Source organism: Hyperoodon ampullatus (genome assembly GCF_949752795.1).
Source record: "Hyperoodon ampullatus genome assembly, chromosome: 11".
Taxonomy (NCBI): domain Eukaryota; kingdom Metazoa; phylum Chordata; class Mammalia; order Artiodactyla; family Ziphiidae; genus Hyperoodon; species Hyperoodon ampullatus.
The window spans coordinates 19,083,148-19,104,369 of record NC_136924.1 but is presented as its reverse complement, the minus strand read 5'-3'; the positions used below and the strand labels follow the sequence as shown (position 1 = coordinate 19,104,369).

General features: G+C 36.7%; 1 protein-coding gene across 5 annotated transcripts in view; it reads left to right on the top strand.

Moving 5' to 3' along the window:
• Positions 1-409: 409 nt before the first annotated feature.
• Positions 410-21,222, top strand: part of CEP83 (centrosomal protein 83) — a gene marked incomplete at its 5' end in the record, with an annotated part of 75,593 nt that continues 54,780 nt past the window's right edge. For 2 of the 5 annotated variants that reach the window (XR_013811155.1, XM_079715467.1), the window contains 4 exons: positions 410-582; positions 1,012-1,162; positions 17,822-17,914; positions 19,781-19,912. Coding sequence is in view for 4 of the 5 variants with exons in the window: in XM_079715467.1 (XP_079571593.1) it covers positions 410-582; positions 1,012-1,162; positions 17,822-17,914; positions 19,781-19,912 (549 nt within the window). Of the gene's footprint in view, positions 583-1,011; positions 1,163-5,090; positions 5,336-6,515; positions 6,653-8,778; positions 8,822-17,821; positions 17,915-19,780; positions 19,913-21,222 lie in introns of those variants that run through there. The other 3 variants (XM_079715470.1, XM_079715469.1, XM_079715468.1) reach the window with 3 other exon arrangements.

Here is a 21,222-nt window from a genome sequence, read left to right as displayed (position 1 = left end):
TTGAAGTTTACCTCAGTAATTTCAGGAAACATTGGTGATTTGTGAATCTGGGACTACATACACTGGAAGAGTCGTTACATCGAGTTAGGCTAATACTTGAAGATATGACCTTGATGGGCACAGAAACTGCATGGAAGTAAAGAAAATTTAAGGTATGATTCAACTTTATTCTTGAATTTTATGAACAACTGAAAAATCTGAAAATTGGGTTTGTTATAGAAATGATAAGGAGAATAATAAGAAGTGATAAAAGGTATATAATACTGAAGGAGTTCACTGATCACTAATTAAGTGTATTTCTCTCTTCAGGTATAATTTGGCCTCCTGAGATTCTGTCTTAGCACGAAGAAAGTGAAAAATACTCTTGAAAAGAAAACTAAGACAATAAGAAAGCAAGACTTGCTTTTACATGGTTGTCAGCTCACTTACCAATATGGACACTTTTCCCACCATTTTTCCTCCTGGTGGAGACAGTGGGCTGACAAGTTCTCAATCAGAGTTCCAAAAAATGTTAATTGATGAACGGTTACGATGTGAACATCATAAAACTAATTATCAGACTCTGAAAGCTGAACACACAAGGTAAATAAATTACTTAAATTTGGAAGTAAGAGGCTTGATTAAAAATTTTTATTTTGTCTGAATGTTTGCTCTGGAATATACAGTATAATTTTGTTATTTTGCAGTATACAGTATACATTTAAAACTTTAAATACAAGTAAATTTTCTTTAAATCAAGTGGATTATAAATTTATAAAAGTCTTGTTTTGAAAGTAGCAAGACATATAAAATTAAATGTATCTAGGTGGCTAAATATGTTTTTTTCCCTTCAAAGTAAAATTGCATTCAGAAATTACAGTGTTAATAATAAATGAAACTGTAAAGCATTATATTTGTAAGTTTAATGAATATATGATATTGATCTTGCTCTGTAGTGTTGGTTGACTTCACATAAAGTAATGCGAATAGAAAGCAAAGGATACACTTAAATTCTTCTTTTTAAAAAATCAGGTTGCAGGATGAGTACATAAAGTCACAAAATGAGCTCAAGCGCCTATTACATGAAAAGCAAACTCACCAGGAAAAATTTCAGCTGCTGCTTGAAGAGCTACGAGGGGAATTAGTAGAGAAAACTAAAGACTTAGAAGAAATGAAGCTGCAGGTAAGAAAATATATTCAAATTAGTATAAAAGTAGTCAGATATTTAGTGGAAATAAATAATTTTGGTAAGTTTGGTAAATTCTCTCTATATTCTTAATGAATATTTTGTTGTATCTCTAGGTGGTATAACTTAATCTTCTTTCATATACTCTAGAATGTTAGCTACCCTGTAGGGTTTAGCCACAAAACTGTTATTTTAGGTAAATTTGTATTATATTTCCTGTTCTGATTTAAATAATATCTCACTCTTCAGAATAATTGGAGGAAAGGCCAGTTTGTATTGATAAAAATTCACAATTTAAAAATATATTTTTTTTTTCTTTTTTTTTTTTTCTTTTTGCCATACGCGGGCCTCTCACTGTTGTGGCCTCTCCCGTTGCGGAGCACAGGCTCCGGACGCGCAGGCTCAGCGGCCATGGCTCACGGGCCCAGCCGCCCCGCGGCATGTGGGATTTCCCCGGACTGGGGCACGAACCCGTGTCCCCTGCACCGGCAGGCGGACTCTCAACCACTGCGCCACCAGGGAAGCCCTAAAAATATTTTTAAAAATAAAGGTTTATTGGATTTTTTTAAGTACTGATCTAGTGCTTGTTACAATAAGGCATTATTAATATTGGAGTCATGGGTTGATAGAGTGAAAAGCCATCTTTCAAGTCATCCAGTGTGGCATATCATCCAATTCATGTATTCTTTTGACAGCAGTGTTAAAGGAGTTTGTCGTTCAGTATCATCTCGAAATCTTCCATTGTTGGAAATACCACCACTTAAGCTTGGGTTGGAGCCTCCACCATGTTTACTGTTTCATTCCTAGGTATACATATTTAGGACATTTAAACAAATAAAAACCTCAGAAATGTGAGTTGAAGAGGGAAATATAATTTAAACCTTTAGAATTGGTGGATTAATTTGTTTTGCAAAAATTGAGGCCTATATGAATGCAGTCTGTGAGCACTAAACCCAAGGTATTCAAAGTATTCTTTTCAGGCATTGAAGATGTAATCACTTTCTTGAGAGTAACATGTAGACATGCTTATTTGTAACAAGCACATGCAAAATAGCCTAAGAAGACTAGAGTGGCTATATTAATATCAGATAAAATAGACTTAAAGACAAAGAGTATCATTAAAGATAAAAAGAACATTTTTATAACCAAAAAAAAAGGGTCATTTCACCAGGAAGGTGATGACCTCCAACAAATAGTTATGTTTCTATTCCTTAGTTTTCTCACGTGACAAAGGGCATAAAGGTTTTTATCTAACAGGGGTTGCTGTAAGGACTAATGAGATTATAACCTGTATATTTTCAGGACGGTGTCTGGCACATAGTAGCTACTCATAAATGATGGCAGTTTTTATTCTGTTGGAATACAGACTCCATGAGGGCAGGAACTTTTTTTTTAGTGTGTCTTCAGTGCTCAGGATGGTGCCTAGCAAGTATTTGTTAAATGAATGACATGAATAAGTAGAATATATGAGTGAGTTGGAATTGTTCTATTCATATATAGTATAATGTTGCACTTGTTGTCTCATAGTTATCTAGAGCCTTAACATCTTAGAGTTGATAATCATCTAGTTCTCTTTCATACCTGTCATGAGTTGAATTGTGTCCCCGAAAAGATAAGTTGAAGTTCTAACTCTCAGTACCTGAGAATGTGACCTTATTTGGAAATAGGGTTTTGCAGATGAAATTACTTAGGTTAAGATAAGGTCATACTGAAGTATGACAGGCCCTTAATCTAATATGACTGATGTCTTTAATAATAAGAAGAGAAAGACATAGAGACAGAAACACATGGGTGATGGTGGAGCAGAGAGAACGTCCTATGATGACAGAAGCAGAGATTGAAGTGTTGCAGCTGCCAGGGAATGCCAAGGATTGCCAGCACATCAAGACAAGCTAGGACAGGGCAAGGAAGGGTTCTTCCTACAGTTTTCAGAGGGAACACTTAGCTGACACCTTGATTTTGGACTTCTGGCCTCCAGAACTGTGAGGCAATAAATTGCAAAGCAGAATTCCTGTTTGGAACTCTTATGACACAGAGCTCTTCATTCTGTGCTTCAGTGCTTTCAGTGCTAGAGAACCTAGTGAACTTGTAAAGTGATACACTTCCATTTATGGATTGGAGTATGTTAAGCATTTTCTCTATCATACTGAAAGGAAATCATCCTCCCTGTAGCCTCCCTGTTGGTTATTGCAGTGTTCCTTGGACCTACACAAAATAACTCTGGATATTTCTTCATGTGATAACTTCCCAAATGTTTGTTGATAAATAAAATTTATCTGGTAAAGTTTCTGTTTTTCAAGATAAACATATCTGATTTCTATGTGATATTTACCTGGCAGAAATAACTGAAAGAAGCATTTATACATAAATACACGTATTGAAGCAGTTTAGCTATTTGCTTCAGTGGGTGTTTGCAATTTGTACAAATTGTGAGTTAAGTAAATTCAGCAAAGTAAAATCAGCAAGAAATACGTCAATGAAGGTTTTATGAAAGATGATTATTTAAAAAATACACATGTATTGTCTACCTGCAAAATGCCTTTTCTGATTTAGAATTTAATATCTCTTTGGCTTCGTAGAAAAACAATATAAAAGACATTCATTTAAAGAATATTTCTGCATTGCTTGTGTAGTTGTAGTGAATGGGGATAATAATAGTGCCTAGCTCATAGGATGATTGTAAAGTTGCAATGAATCAATGATTAGAAATTATTAGTATGGTGCTTTGATGTTGTAAGTGGTTAGAACAAGTTAGCTATTACATTGTTGTTATGTAACATGCTAGCAAAACCTTTTTTAAAAATATGGGAGTCATTTTATATGTTTCTGATAAAAATTAAAAAAAATTACTTTACCAAACGTTTATATGCTTTCTTTGTGCCAAGTAATGAAAACTGTGTAAACCAGTATGTTTACCATTTTATTTGGCTGCTAGGAAGCTCAGAGCAAAATTTATTACTCAGTTTGTCATTAATCTTTTAAGAATCTCTAGCACAGCAATATTTACCCCCTTAAATCAAAATATTCTTTGAAAAATACTGGTCTGTTTTGTATTATTTTTTTTTATTGGAGTATAATTGCTTTACAATGTTATGTTAGTTTCTGTTGTACAATGTACTGAATCAACTATATGTATACATATATCCCCTCCCTCTTGTACCTCCCCCCACCATCCCACCCATCTAGGTCACACAGAGCACCGGGCCGAGCTCCCTGTGCTATACAGCAGGTTCCCACTAGCTATCTGTTTTACACATGTTTTACACATGGTAGTGTATTTATGTCAAACCTTATCTCCCAATACATCCCACACGCCCCTTCCCCCACTGTGTCCACACGTCTGTTCTCTACATCTGTGTTTCTTTTCCTGCCCTGCAAATAGGTTCATCTATACCATTTTTCTAGATTCCACATGTATGCGTTAATATTGTTTTGTATTATTAATATGACAAATGTTGGAGTATTGAAGATTTTTTATAGATTTAGTATAGGTAATGACACATAGACGGTTGTATGACAAGCATTCTTTTAAGTTTCTTTTCAGACAAGTAGTGGCTGTATTCCATTAGAAGTCTAAGACACAGCATAATTTCCTCCTAATATGACATTGAGTTAACCCTCTAATTCTAGGTCTTTGGTGTATGTCAGCTTTGAGAGAGAGGGAGAGGGAGGAAGATAGATTTTTTTTATGTGTGTGCTTGTTGTTAATAAGTTTCTTATGAGATAAGCATCTCTAACCATAGATTTTTTTTCTTTATCAGAGACCTCATTGATCACAAGACTCCTGTGTAGTTACCAATTGCAGTGTTGTTTTTTCCTTTGTGTAGATACATTTTTCCATCGGTATCATTTTCCTTCCATCTTATGGACTTTTAACATGTCTTATAGTGCAGAAATACTGGTGAGAATTTTTTCAGCTTTTATATGTATATGTAAGAAATGGTGTTTAGGGCTTCCCTGGTGGCGCAGTGGTTGAGAGTCCTCCTGCCAATGCAGGGGACATGGGTTCATGCCCTGGTCCGGGAGGATCCCACACGCCGCGGAGCAGCTGGGCCCGTGAGCCATGGACGCTGAGCCTGCGTGTCCGGAGCCTGTGCTTCGCAACGGGAGAGACCACAACAGTGAGAGGCCCGCATACCGCAAAAAAAAAAAAAAAAGAGGTGTTTAAAGGTATTTCTGCTGAGTATTGAATTCTAGATTGACAGTTTTTTCCCCTCATACTTTAAAGATGTTGCTCTTGTGTCTTCTCACTTATGTGTCACATAAGAAATTTGTTGTTAGCTTTATCTTTGTTCTGTTTATCTAGTGTGTCTTTTTTTCTTGTCAGCTCTTAAGATTTTTTCTTTATTGCTTTTCAGTAATTTAATTGACCTGCCGTTGCACATTTCTTCATGTTTCTGGTGCTTGAGGTTTAATGAGCTTCTTGGGTCTGTGGGTTTATAGTTTTCATCAAATTTAGAAAAATTTTAGATATTTTATCTCAAAATATTTTTTTCTGCCTCCTATTTGATTTCCTTTGGGAACTCTGCTATTAGGCCACTGAAAGTTCTCTCATAACTCGCTGATGTTCTGTTTGTTTGTTTATTTTTAAAGATTTATCTTTAAATTTATTTATTTTTGGCTGTGTTGGGTCTTAGTTGTGGCACGTGGGATCTTTGTTGAGGCACACGGGATCTTTTGTTGCGGCACATGAGCTCTTGGTTGCGGCATACAGGCTTCTCTCTAGTTGTGGCGTGCATCTTTTTCTCATCTTTAGTTGTGGTGTGCAGGCTCCAGGGCGTGTGGGCTCTGTAGTTTGCGGCATGCAGGCTCTCTAGTTGAGGCGCGTGAGCTCAGTAGTTGTGGCGTGCGGGCTTAGTTGCCCCTCGGCATGTGGGATCTTAGTTCCCTGACCAGGGATCAAACCTGCGTCCCCTGCATTTTAAGGTGGATTCTTTACCACTGGACCACCAGGGAAATCCCTGTTTATTTATTTTTAATCTTTTTCGTCTCTTTGTTTCATTTTGGATAGTTTCTGTTGTCATGTCTTTAAGTTCTCTGATCTTTTTTTCCTGCAATGTCTAATCTGCCAGTAATTTGATAGTGCATTTTTTCATCTCAGAAATTGTAGTTTTTATCCTGAAGTCCAATTTTGATTTTTTTCATATTTTCCTTGACATGTTCAATCTTTACTGTAGCTTTATGTGGAATTCAGTTATAGTAACTATATTAAGGTCTTTGATAATTTTAGCATCTCTGTCGCTTCTGGGTTGGTGTTGGTTCGTTGGTTTTCTTTTCCTATTTATTGTGGGTAGTATTTTCAGGCTTCTTTACATGTCTGCTAAATTAAAAAGATTTTTTTGTATTTAAGTTTCAGGGTGGAGCACTGTGGTTCAACATCTGTACACACGACAGAGTTCTCACCACCACAAGTCTAGTTATCATCCATCGCCATACAGCTGACCCCCTTCATCCATTTTGATCACCTCCCAACCCCCTTCTTCTCTGGTAACCACTAATCTGTCCTCTGTATCTCTGAGTTTGTTTTTGTTTTATTTTGTTTGTTTGTTCATTGGTGTGTGTGTGTTTTGATTCCACATATGAATGAAATCATATGGTATTTGTCTTTCTTTGTCTGACTTATTTCACTTACCATCATACCCTCAAGGTCCAACCATGTTACGAATGGCAGGATTTCATTTTTTATGGCTGAGTAGTATTCTAGTGTGTGTGTGTGTGTGTGTGTGTGTGTGTGTGTGTGTGTGTGTGTGTGTGTGTGTGTGTGTGTGTGTGTGTGTGTGTGTGTGTGTGTGTGTGTGTGTGTGTGTGTGTGTGTGTGTGTATAATGTTCTCTTTATCCATTCATCCATCAGTGGGCACTTAGGTTGTTTGCATATCTTGGCTATTGTAAATAATGCTGCAGTGGGCATAGGGGTTCATATATCTTTTTGAATTAGTGTTTTCATGTTCTTTAGATAAATACCCAGAAGTGGAATTGCTGAATCATACAGTAGTTCTATTTTTAATTTTTTTTAAGGAACCTCTATACTGTTCTCCATAGTTGCTGCACCAATTTACATTCTCACCAACAGTGTAACAGGTTCCTCTTTGCTCCATATACTCACCAACCCTCGTTATTCATTGTTCTTTGATAATCACCATTTCTGACAGGTATGAGGTGATATCTCATGGTTTTGATATGCATTTTCCTGATGATTAGTGATGTTGAGCATCTTTTTTTTTTTTTTTTTTGTGGTACGCGGGCCTCTCACTGTTGTGGCCTCTCCCGTTGCGGAGCACAGGCTCCGGATGCACAGGCTCAGCAGCCATGGCTCACGGGCCCAGCCGCTCCGCGGCACATGGGATCCTCCCAGACCGGGGCACGAACCCGCATCCCCTGCATCGGCAGGCGGACTCTCAACCACTGCGCCACCAGGGAGGCCCGATGTTGAGCATCTTTTCATGTGCCTGTTAGCCAGCCTATGTCTTCTTAGGAAAAATGTCTATTCAGATTCTCTGCCCATTTTTAAGTTGGGTTGCTTGGTTTTTTCTTGTTGTTGAGTTGTAGATAGGTGATTTGCAAATAACTTCTCCCATTTAGTAAGCTGCCTTTTGTTTTGATTGTGGTTTCCTTTGCTGTACAGAAGCTTTTCAGTTTGATGTTTGTTTTTTGCTTTTGTTTCTCTTTCCTTTGGAGTCTGATCCACTAAAACATTGGTAAGACTAATAATATCAGTAAGGTTGCCACTTATATTTTCTTTTGGAAATTTTATGGTTTCAGGTCTTGAATTCAAGTCTTTATTCCATTTTGAGTTAATTTTGTGTATGGTGTAAGATGGTGGTCTAGTTTTTTTTGCATGTGGCTGTCCAGTTTTCCCAGTATCATTGACTGAAGAGACTGACTTTTTCCCCAGTATCATTTTTTTTTGAATTTTATTTTATTTATTTGTTTATACAGCAGGCTCTAATTAGTTATCCATTTTATACATATTTGTGTATATATGTCAATCCCAATCTCCCAATTCATTACACCATCACCCCCCCTCCCCGCCACCACTTTCCCCCCTTGGTGTCCATACGTTTGTTCTCTACATCTGTGTCTCAATTTCTGCCTTGCAAACCGGTTCATCTGTACCATTTTTCTAGGTTCCACATATATGCATTAATATATATTTGTTTTTCTCTTTCTGACTTACTTCACTCTGTATGACAGTCTCTAGATCCATCCATGTCTCTACAAATGACCCAATTTCGTTCCTTTTTATGGCTGAGTAATATTCCATTGTATATATGTGCCACATTTACTTTATCCATTCATCTGTCGATGAATGAAAGGTTGCTTCCATGACCTGGCTATTGTAAATAGTGCTGCAATGAACATTGGGGTACATGTGTCTTTTTTTTTTTTTTTTTTTTTGCAGTACACAGGCCTCTCACTGTTCTGGCCTCTCCCGTTGCGGAGCACAGGCTCTGGACGCGCAGGCTCAGCGGCCATGGCTCACGGGCCCAGCTGCCCCGCGGCACGTGGGGTCCTCCTGGACCGGGGCACAAACCTGCGTCCCCTGCATCGGCAGGCGAACTCTCAACCACTGCACCACCAGGGAAGCCTGCATGTGTCTTTTTGAATTATGGTTTTCTCTGGGTATATGCCCAGTAGTAGGATTGCTGGATCCTATGGTAAATCTATTTTTAGTTCTTTAAGGAACCTCCATACTGTTCTCCATAGTGGCTGTATCAATTTACATTCCCACCAACAGTGCAAGAGGGTTCACTTTTCTCCACACCCTCTCCAGCATTTGTTGTTTGTAGATTTTCTGATGATGCCCATTCTAACTGGTGTGAGGTGATACCTCATTGTAGTTTTGATTTGCATTTCTCTAGTAAGTAGTGATGTTGAGCAGCTTTTCATGTGCTTCTTGGCCATCTGTATGTCTTCTTTGGAGAAATGTCTGTTTAGGTCTTCTGCCCATTTTTGGATTGGGTTGTTTGTTTTTTTAATATTGAGCTACATGAGCTGTTTATATATTTTGGAGATTAATTCTTTGTCCATTGATTTGTTTGCAAATATTTTCTCCCATTCTGAGGGCTGTCTTTCCATCCTGTTTGTAGTTTCCTTTGCTGTGTAAAAACTTTTAAGTTTCATTAGGTCCCATTTGTTTATTTTTGTTTTTATTTCCATTACTCTAGGAGGTGGATCAAAAAAGATCTTGCTGTGATTTATGTCAAAGAGCATTCTTCCTATGTTTTCCTCTAAGAGTTTTATAGTGTCTGGTCTTATATTTAGGTCTCTAAACCATTTTGAGTTTATTTTTTGTATGGTGTTAGGGACTGTTCTAATTTCATTCTTTTACCTGTAGTTGTCCAGTTTTCCCATTACCACTTATTGAAGAGGCTGTCTTTTCTCCATTGTATATCCTTGCCTCCTTTGTCATAGATTAGTTGACCATAGGTGAGTGGGTTTATCTCTGGGCTTTCTATCCTGTTCCATTGATCTGTATTTCTGTTTTTGTGCCAGTTACCATATTGTCTTGATTACTGTAGCTTTGTAGTATAGTCTGAAGTCAGGGAGTCTGATTCCTCCAGCTCTGTTTTTTTCCCTCAAGACTGCTTTGGCTATTTGGGGTCTTTTGTGTCTCCATACAAATTTTAAGATTTTTTTGTTCTAGTTTTGTAAAAAATGCCATTGGTAATTTGATAGGGATTGCACTGAATCTGTAGATTGTATTGGGTAGTATAGTCATTTTCACAATATTGATTCTTCCAATCCAAGAACACGGTATATATCTCCATCTGTTGGTATCATCTTTAATTTCTTTCATCAGTGTCTTATAGTTTTCTGCATACAGGTCTTTTGTCTCCCTAGGTGGGTTTATTCCTAGGTATTTTATTCTTTTTGTTGCAATGGTAAATGGGAGTGTTTCCTTCATTTCTCTTTCAGTTTTTTCATCATTCGTATATAGGAATGCATGAGATTTCTGTGCATTAATTTTGTATCCTGCAACTTTACCAGATTCATTGATTAGCTCTAGTAGTCTTCTGGTGGCATCTTTAGGATTCTCTATGTATAGTATCATGTCATTTGCAAACATTGACAGTTTTACTTCTTTTCCAATTTGTATTCCTTTTATTTCTTTTTCTTCTCTGATTGCCGTAGCTAGGACTTCCAAAACTTTTTTTTTTTTTTTTTTTTTGCGGTATGTGGGCCTCTCACTGTTGTGGCCTCTCCCGTTGCGGAGCACAGGCTCCGGACACGCAGGCTCAATGGCCATGGCTCATGGGCCAAGCCGCTCCGCTAGATGTGGGATCTTCCCAGACCGGGGCACGAACCCGCGTCCCCTGCATCAGCAGGCGGACTCTCAACCACTGCGCCACCAGGGAAGCCCCCAAAACTTTCTTGAATAATAGTGGCGAGAGTGGACATCCTTGTCTTTTTCCTGATCTTAGAGGAAATGCTTTCAGTTTTTCACCATTGAGAATGATGTTTGCTGTGGGTTTGTTGTATATGGCCTTTATTATGTTGAGGTAAGTTCCCTCTATGCCCACTTTTTGGAGAGTTTTTGTCATAAATGATGTTGAATTTTGTCAAAAGCTTTTTCTGCATCTATTGAGATGATCATATGGTTTTTATTCTTCAGTTTGTTAATATGGTGTATTACATTGATTGATTTGCGTATATTGAAGAATCCTTGCATCCCTGGAATAAATCCCACTTGATCATGGTGTATGATCCTTTTAATGTGTTGTTGGATTCTGTTTGCTAGTATTTTGTTGAGGATTTTTGCATCTATATTCATGAGTGATATTGGTCTGTAATTTTCTTTTTTTGTAGTATCTTTGTCTGGTTTTGGTATCAGGGTGATGGTGGCCTCGTAGAATGAGTTTGGGAGTGTTCCTTCCTCTGCAACTTTTTGCAAGCGTTTGAGAAGGGTTTGCGTTAGCTCTTCTCTAAATGTTTGATAGAATTTGCCTGTGAAGCCATGTGGTCCTGGACTTTTGTTTGTTGGAAGATTTTTCATCACAGTTTCAATTTCAGTGCTTGTGATTGGTCTGTTCATATTTTATATTTCTTCCTGGTTCAGTCTTGGAAGGTTATACTTTTCTAAGAATTTGTCCATTTCTTCCAGGTTGTCCATTTTATTGGCACAGAGTTAGTTGTAGTAGACTCTTAGGATGCTTTGTATTTCTGTGGTGTCTGTTGTAACTTCTCCTTTTTCATTTCTAATTTTATTGATTTAAGTCCTTTCCCTCTTTTTCTTGATGAGTCTGGCTAATGGTTTATCAATTTTATCTTCTCAAAGAAGCAGCTTTTAGTTTTATTGATCTTTGCTATTGTTTTCTTTGTTTCTATTTCATTTATTTCTGCTCTGATCTTTATGATTTCTTTCCTTCTGCTAACTTTGGGTTTTGTTTGTTCTTCTTTCTCTAGTTCCTTTAGGTGTAATGTTAGATTGTTTATTTGAGATGTTTGTTGTTTCTTGAGGTAGGATTGTATTGCTATAAACTTCACTCTTAGAACTGCTTTTGTTGCATCCCATGGGTTTTGGATCGTCGTGTTTTCATTGTCATTTGTCTCTAGGTATTTTTTGATTTCCTGTTTGATTTCTTCAGTGACCTCTTGGTTATTTCATAACGTATTGTTTAGCCTCCATGTGTTTGTGTTTTTTTATGTTTTTTCCCTGTAATTGATTTCTAATCTCATAGCGTTGTGGTCAGAAAATATGCTTGGTATGATTTCAATTTTCTTAAATTTACTGAGGCTTGATTTGTGACCCAAGATGTGGTCTATCTTGGAGAATGTTCCGTGCACACTTGAGAAGAAAGTGTAATCTGCTGTTTTGGGATGGAATGTCCTGTAAATATCAATTAAATCTATCTGTTGTCATTTAAAGCTTGTGTTTCTCTGTTAATTTTCTGTTTGGATGATCTGTCCATTTGTGTAAGTGAGGTGTTGAAGTCCCCCACTACTATTGTGTTATTGTCAGTTTCCTCTTTTATAGCTGTTAGCAGTTGCCTTATGTATTGAGGTACTCCTGTGTTGGGTGCATATATATTTATAATTGTTGTATCTTCTTCTTGGATTGATCCCTTGAGCATTATGTAGTGTCCTTCCTTGTCTCTTGTAACGTTCTTTATTTTAAAGTCTATTTTATCTGATATGAGTATTGCTATTCCAGCTTTCTTTTGATTTCCATTTGCATGGAATATCTTTTTCCATCTCCTCACTTTCAGTCTCTATGTGTCCCTAGGTCTGAAGTGGGTCTCTTGTAGACAGCATATATATGGGTTTTGTTTTTGTATCCATTCAGAGAGCCTGTGTCTTTTGGTTGGAGCATTTAATCCATTCACCTTTAAGGGAATTATCAATATGATTATTCCTATTACCATTTTCTTAATTGTTTTGGGTTTGTTTTTATAGGTCCTTTTCTTCTCTTGTGTTTCCCACTTAGAGGAGTTCCTTTAGCATTTGTACAGCTGATTTGGTGGTGCTAAATTCTCTTAGCTTTTGCTTGTCTGTAAAGCTTTTGATTTCTCTATCAAATTTGAATGAGATCCTTGCTGGGTAGAGTAATCTTGGTTGTAGGTTCTTCCCTTTCATTACTTTAAATATGTCCTGCCACTCCCTTCTGGCTTGTAGGGTTTCTGCTGAGAAATCAGCTGTTAACCTTATGGGGATTCCCTTACATGTTATTTGTCATTTTTCCCTTGCTGCTTTCAGTAATTTTTCTTTGTCTTTAATTTTTGCCAGTTTGATTACTATGTGTCTCAGTGTGTTTCTCCTTGGATTTATCCTGCCTGGGACTCTCTGTGCTTCCTGGACTTGCATGGCTATTTCCTTTCCCATGTTAGGGAAGTTTTCGTCTATAATCTCTTCAAATATTTTTTGGTGTTCTTTCTCTCTCTCTTCTCCTTCTGGGACCCCTATAATGCGAATGTTGTGTTTAATATTGTCCCAGAGGTCTCTTAGGCTGTCTTCATTGCTTTTCATTCTTTATTCTGTTCTGCAGGAGTGAATTTCACCATTCTGTCTTCCAGCTCACTTAATCCGTTCTTGTGCTTCATTTATTCTGCTATTGATTCCTTCTAGTGTATTTTTCATTTCATTTATTTTATTGTTTATTTCTGTTTGTTTGTTCTTTAATTCTTCTATGTCTTTGTTAAACATTTCTTGCATCTTCTTCATCTTTGCCTCCTTTCTGTTTCCGAGGTCCTGGTTCAGCTTCACTGTCATTATTCTGAATTCTTTTTCTGGAAGGTTGCCTATCTCCACTTCATTTAGTTGTTTTTCTGGGGTTTTATCTTGTTCCTTCATCTGGTACATAGCCCTCTGCCTTTTCAGCTTGTCTGTCTTTCTGTGAATGTGGTTTTTGTTCCACAGGCTGCAGGATTGTAGTTCTTGCCTCTGTTGTCTGCCCTCTGGTGGATGAGGCTATCTAAGAGGCTTGTGCAAGTTTCCTAATGATAGGGACTGGTGGTGGGTAGAGCTGGGTGTTGCTCTGGTGGGCAGAGCTCAGTAAAACTGTAATCCACTTGTCTGCTGATGGGTAGGGCTGGGTTCCCTCCCTGTTGGTTGTTTGGCCTGAGGCATCCCAACACTGGAGCCTACCTGGGCTCTTTGGTGGGGCTAATGGAGGACTCTGGGAGGGCTCACAGCAAGGAGTACTTCCCAGAACTTCTGCTACCAGTGTCCTTGTCCTCACGGTGAGACACAGCCACCCCCTGCCTCTGCAGGAGACCCTCCAACACTAGCAGGTAGGTCTGGTTCAGTCTTCTATGGGGTCACTGCTCCTTCCCCTGGGTCCCGATGTGCACACTACTTTGTGTGTGTCCTCCAAGAGTGGACTCTCTGTTTCCCCCAGTCCTGTCAAAGTCCTGCAATCAAATCCCACTAGCCTTCAAAGTCTGATTCTCTGGGAATTCCTCCTCCCGTTGACAGACTCCCGGGTTGGGAAGCCTGACGTGGGGCTCAGAACCTTCACTCCAGTGGGTGGACTTCTGTGGTGTAAGTGTTCTCCAGTTTGTGAGTCACCCACCCAGCAGTTACGGGATTTGATTTTATTGTGAAAGCACCCCTCCTACCGTCTCATTGCGGCTTCTCCTTTGTCTTTGGATGTGGGGTATCGTTTTTGGTGAGTTCCAGTGTCTTCCTGTCGATGGTTGTTCAACAGTTAGTTGTGATTTCAGTGCTCTCGCAAGAGGGAGTGAGCGCATGTCCTTCTACTCCGCCATCTTGAACCAGTCTCCTCCGCAATTTCATTTATTGAAGTGGCTATTTAGGCCTTGAATTCCAGTCTGTAATCCATTTTGAGTTAATTTGTGTATGGTGTAAGATAGTCGTCTAGTTTTATTCTTTTGCATGTGGTGGTCCAGTTTTCCCAGTATCATTTATTGAAGAGACTGTCCTTTCTGCAGTGTATTTTTTTCGTTTTTTATCATAGATTAAATGTCCATATATGCATGGGTTTATTTCTGGGCTCTCTACATTCTGTTCCATTGATCTATGTGTCTGTTTTTGTGCCAGTATCATACTGTTTTGATGACTATTGCTGTGTAGTATAGTTTGAAATCAGGGAGTTTGATACCACCAGCTTTGTTCTTATTTCTCAAGATTGTTTTGGCTATTCAGAGTCTTTTGTGGTTCCATACAAACTTTAGAATTATTTCTTCTGGTTCTGTGAAATCTGCCACTGGCATTTTGTAGGGATTGCACTGAATCTGTAGATTGCTTTGGGTAGTATGCACATTTTAACAATATTCTTCCAATTCATGAGCAGGGAATATTTTTCCATTTTTTAGTATCTTCAGTTTTTTTCATCTGTGTCTTATAGTTTTCAGTGTACAGGTTTTCCCATCCTTGGTCAAATTTATTCTTAGGTCTTTTATGCCTGGTAAATATTTATTGGATGCTAGACATTGTGAATTTTACTTTGGTGAGTGCTAGATATTTTTGTATTCTGTTAAATATTCTTAAGCTTTGTTCTGGGACACAGTTCCTTGGAAACAGTTTTATCATTCTGAGTATTGCTTTTAAGATTTGTTAAGTGAGAACAGATTAGTGTTTAGTGCTAATTATTTCCCACTGCTGGGACCCTTCTGAGGACTCTACTCGTATCTCTCTGAAATGAAGTTTTAAGTCTGGCTTTTGGGAAAAGGAACTCTGTGGGAGCTCTAAATACTCATCCCTCTAATCCTTTCAGGTGGTCCTTTGCCATGGCCAGGAAGCTTTTGCAAAGCTCACCTTCTGTGTTTTCTGTCTCTTAGGGATCTTTCTTGCTTCTTTATGTCCAGTGTCTTGAAAACCATTGTTTTTTTTTGTTGTTCAGTCTTTTATTTGTTTCAGGCAGGAGGGTAAACCTGGTCTCTGTGCCATCTGCTGGCAGTGGAAGCACTTTTATTTTTAATTAAAATATTGTAATTAATTATGGAAATCTCAAACAAGTACAGAAGTATAGTGAGTGGTATGATGCATCCCCACATACCCATCACCCAGCATCAGTAATTACCATCTCTGAGCCAGTCTTGTTTTATCTTCTAACACTTCTGTGTCTGTCTCTCAACCCCTCTGGATTATTTTGAAGCAAATCATATCATCTCAGCCCTAAGTATTTTAGTATGCATCTCTATTATATACCAAAGCAGTTCCTCAAAAGTGTTTCCACAATACCATTTACATACCTAAAGTACTTATTTCTTTGAACCTCTTAGTGTTGTGTCTTTGTTCACGTATTCCTAATTTTCTCACAGTTTTGCTTGTTTGTTATTTTTAAAGTTGGTTTGTTTGAAAAAGCATCCAAATAAAATTTACTTATTCTTTTTTAATTACCATTCCTTCTCACTTTGGACTTGAAATTATTACAGACTCTTGACATCATAAACCATATTATAACAGGGTCTTTCCATCTGGTTTCTTTAGCCCCATTCACTGCCTCTCCTTCCCATAACCACCAGTTCTCTCCCACCAAAACTTTTGATCCATCTTGCTTCTTCCTAAAATATACATATGGTAATGCTGTTCTTAAGCTTAAAAACCTTCAATGAATAAGCAAGGTACAGAAAAATGTGTATGGTATGCCTTTCTTTATAGAAAAATTAGAAGTAGTATATATGCTTATATATCTGTATACTGCTTCAAGAAGGATACATAAATTATTGACAGTGGTTGCTTCCTAAGAGGGAAAGTAGATGACTGAAGTGAGAAGAAGACTTAGTTTTTAATATATTTTATTTTGTTTGAATTATTTTATTTATGTAATTTATTCACTTTAAGTAAAAGGAAAAAATTTTTAAATACTGAGTAAATTATAAGAGTATGAACTTGGTGTTTAGGAAGCTTCCACTATGTGGCTCCCACCTCTTTCCCTTCTGTTTCCAGCCAGGATGCAGCTCTCCAAGGTGGCATTTAATGGAAATGTGTCAGCATGGCCTTGGTGTCACAGAGTCTAGAGATTACTACCAACATTAACACAGGGGCCCAGGATTCTAAATTTTCTGTGCTTAGGGTGGTTCTACCTAAAATGCCTTTAGGTCACCTTTGAGGATCGTTTTTCTCCCCAGGGAATTTAATATTTTATCCATTATTTGGTTTGGGGTTCTACCTAAGCTTTAGTTTTCCCATTCCTTTGATGTGCCATTCTTTCTATCCTAAATATCTTTTTTGTTCATCTTCACCTTTCTGGTAAGCCTGTATTGCCTGTTTTTATAGGTATTCGTATGTATAAATTATTTTTCACTTGAAAGTTTGAACTTTTTATGGGAGAGATATACTTCCTTTGAGGTTTTGTAATCTTTAGCAAGTTTGACTCTGTGTGTTTCAGTTTCGATAAAAAGGGGTATGATAATGTAGCTATATTCTGGATTGTTGGGATTAAATAAATTAATGCATGTAAGGAATTTAGAACAGTATGTTATGTAGATTATAGTATGTTGCACAATGCTTTACATATAGTAGGCATTCATTCAGTAAAGTTTTTGGAATATTTGGAGTATTGATGAATAAATAAATGAATATTATTCTTAGTTTTCAGAGATTAATGTAAATACAAAACAGGTCTTTTTTTTTTTTTTTTTTACAACCAGTATTCATTAATTAATTGATTCAAGAAATAATCGAGTGTTTCCTTTGTGCTAGGCAGTAGTGCGAGGTTTCGGGAACACATGGTGACTAAAGACTAACTGTGTGTTCTTTTAAGGAGCTTACATAAATACTTACTTATTGAAATATGAGTTCTATAAGAGTATAACATGGAGGAGCCTAAATTTTGCTGGTAAATATCAGCTTTCTCTGATTGAAAATATGTCTGAAGAATTTCCTGTGGTATACCAAATTGTTATACCTTTATTTTGCTTGCTTTAGAAAATAGAATCAGCCACTGTATCCAACATGATAATCTTATCTGCCAACATAGTTTTTCCTATTAATAACAATAATAATAATCAGTGATTGTCTTTACCTCATGTTAATGGAATTTTGGACATCTCTGAGAGCTTGAAATTGAGTTTCTTTGTTTCAAATGATGGTTCTATTTATATAATGGATATTGTAAAATTAGGTATATCATGAAATTTCTATTAGTTTAATTTCATTGTCATAATTAGAGAAGCTTTGAAATTTGTCTGATTCTTCAATTTAATATTTGTGATTTCATAGTTAGAATTGTTTTATATTTCTCTACATATTAGGTATTAAGTCCACAGAAGTTGGAACTGTTACGAGCTGAAATACAGCAAGAACTAGAAACTCCAATGAGAGAATGTTTTAGGCATCTGGATGAAGTAAGTAATTTGTATAGAAGGACTGTGCATTTATCTTCATGTGACTGTGAAAGGCTTGGGGAAAAGCATCACTCTCCTGCTCAAAAGCCCTGCAGTAGCTTCCCTTCTTATTCAGAGTCCTTATAGCAGCCTTTAAGACTGCACACGATCAGATCCCATTCTTCCGTCCACATTGGCCTCCTTGGTGTTTCTTTGCCACTTCAGAAATGGCACAGTTCAAGTCTTTGCCCTAGCTGTTATTCCGGCCACGTATCTCTTGGCTAATTTTCTCATCTTTTTCAAGTCTGCTGAAATTTTCACCTTTCCAGTAGGGCCTACTTTGACCAACCCCTGCCTCCTTTTAATATTGCAACTTGCCTTTCCTGTCACTCTTTAGACTTTTGGATACCCATTTACCCTGCTCTACTTTTTATTTTTCTCTAATATTTGTAATCTAATATGCTATATAATACTTATTGTGCTTATTTTTAAAATTTTCCCTTTTACAACTGCTAGAATGTAAGTTGTATGAGAGGAGGAACCTTTATCTGGTTTTGTTCACTGTTAGAGTCCAAGTTCCTAAAACACTTCCTAGCATACCACAGGTGCTCAATTAATGTTTGCTGAATGAAAGAATGAATTTCATGCAGCCTCAGAAAAGTAAAAATTTGTTAGTTTTTCTTCAGATTGAGATCAGTCTCCTCATATAAAATGTTGGTATAATGTGACTAAATGTTTAATAAAGGGAACAGGAAGAGATGACAGATGTTGACTATATTAGGTACTATCCTAGACATTTTATACGTTACCTTATTTAATAAACGTACTGGGCCTTATACATACAAATGAATATTGTCCCCCTCAAAATGGTCCCCTTTGGAAAGTTATAGACTAGTGTTGCTGTCATTGCACAAAACAGTTGTGGGAATCCTCTTTATAAATGATTTTCTGGCTTGATAAAGTCATCTTTTCAATATCATCCTGGTGGGTAACCAGAGCATTATGGTTTAGGAGTAGATTTAATTTTGGATTATAAAAAATCACTTAAATCTGAGGTAGGTGATCAAGTTAAGTAAAAGCATGTTTTTAAAAAAAAATGTTTCTAATAAAATCACAAAACCCACTTTCTTGGTTTGTAAACGGGCTTAGAAATCTTTCAACTAAAGATTTATAGTGAGCTGAGTATTTTAGGAGGCATGCTTTCCTTGTTAATTCCCTGATGTATGTTGGAATAGTGTCTCCATCTTCCTGCTCTGTTGCCTGAGTTTTTATTGAGATTCAGAATGCCAGCAGCTTTTGAAGTGTTAGGAAGCAGAATTTTGGAGCATAGGCATTGCTTGTGTTCTTGGTTAGTCAGGAGAGTTGGTGCTACATATATACTTGAGACTGGTGTGTTGAATTGGACTATCATTGTAATATTTGACCGAACCTTGAGTTACTGTACTAAACATTCAAATAATCATTTACCTACTTAGAATTCATCCTTTCTGACTTTTAAGAGGGTATTTTATATTTTATTATAGAATTAATTTTTAAAATCTATTTTGAAAGATGTGCTACATTTTAAAATATTATTTTATTAAGCCCAGAGGTCAAAAGTTTTGACATGCTAATACATTTTTATTATTAGAATCAGTGAGGAAATAAGATTAATTGAAGGGTAAGTTGTTTTACTGATACCTTTTCAGGAGTGTGCTAGTTCTGTTTGTAGCATTCTTGTCATGAGAACTTTTCCAAGATTTGTTTATACTTCTGTTAAGCTTAATTTTTACTTTTAGAATGGCTCTTAGTATAAAACAATGTAAATTTTTTGAAAAGGTGATTTTTGAAGTGAGTATAAATTTCATTTATAAATTTGTGATAAATTACAATCTTCTTTTAATTTAGGAAGTAGAAAAGTATCGAGCTGAATATAATAAACTTCGCTATGAACATACATTTCTCAAATCAGAATTTGAACACCAGAAAGAAGAATTTGCACGTATTTTAGAAGAAGAAAAAATAAAATATGAATCAGAGGTGAGTGACTGATTATACTAGTTTAGTCATTATCCTGCTAGTCAATAAAATTTTATGATTTTATATTTTTTGTGAATCTCAACTTAAAGTTGATTGCATAATTTTTTTATTAATTAATGGTTAAGTGTTTGTCATGATTTTCATCTGCTCTATAGCAACATTTTTCTGGTGAATGTTCTTTTTGGACTGTTAAAAGAGGAAAAGATGAAGAAAATTTGTTTTGCCCCAGTCAATGGAGATAGATAGCAGAGACAGACTTTTCTTTGCAAATACAGTTTGTCTGTGTGATTGCTTATTTAGCACTGTCCCCCTCTACTTACTGGAATCAAACCATGTTCAGGAGAGCTCTGGCTGTCAGCCCATGCTCCTTGTTTCCACTGATAACAAACAAGGGGTTTATACATTAGGGTGTGCCCGTCACCATCACTTTGTTCTTTCTGGCATCTACAACTGCAACATTCTGTCTCTGATGCCTATAGCCTATACCTCTATTCTCTATCTATTAAGTTTGGCAGCCTCTCTTCTCATTTTTTGTTTGTCTCCTAATTTTGCCAAAAACGAGGTTTGTGTCTCTTATTCTTCATGTTGCTTGTAGGTGATTTTTCAGGATGGAAAGAGAGAAATATCAGTTTTATGTTGCTATATTCAAATAAGAAATCTAAAGCTAGTTGAATTTATTAAAAAATAGCTTGTTGTCCCTACTTACGTGAAGCATTCTATGTACAAACACATCTTCATAATACATTTATTGCATTGACTTTATTTGGAATTAAGAGCTAAAATATACTCTCCTTCCTTTACCAATTACTGATTGGATCAGACTGATTTCTTTTTATCAGTAAGCAAATTGCTCCATGATTGTTTGAAATGTAAGAAGTTGAATGAACTTTGGATCATTTGAGTCCGTTAAGAATTTGGTACCAAAAAACTATAAATAATTATAGTCTTTTTCATTAAAAAATATATATATATTTTTTTTACATATGATCTCATGTCTATTATGGTCAGTGGTATGGAGCAGGACTATCTTATTTTCTCCATTTTAAATGGCAACACTGAGGCACAAGATAAGTGACTTGCCCAAAGTCTCATAGAAACTCAGCAGCCAAGTTAACAGTAGAACTCAGGTACCCCAACTCCCAGCCCAGAGTTTTAAGTTTCAAATTATTAATGATTTGAGGTTGCCTTGCTAATTAGGGGCCATCTAACCACTGTAATATTGTAGAGAGATCAGTTGATTAATATTATGTAAGATTTTGAAAGATTTTGAGTCTGTAATTATGATAGACTTAAAGGAGCTACATATAAAA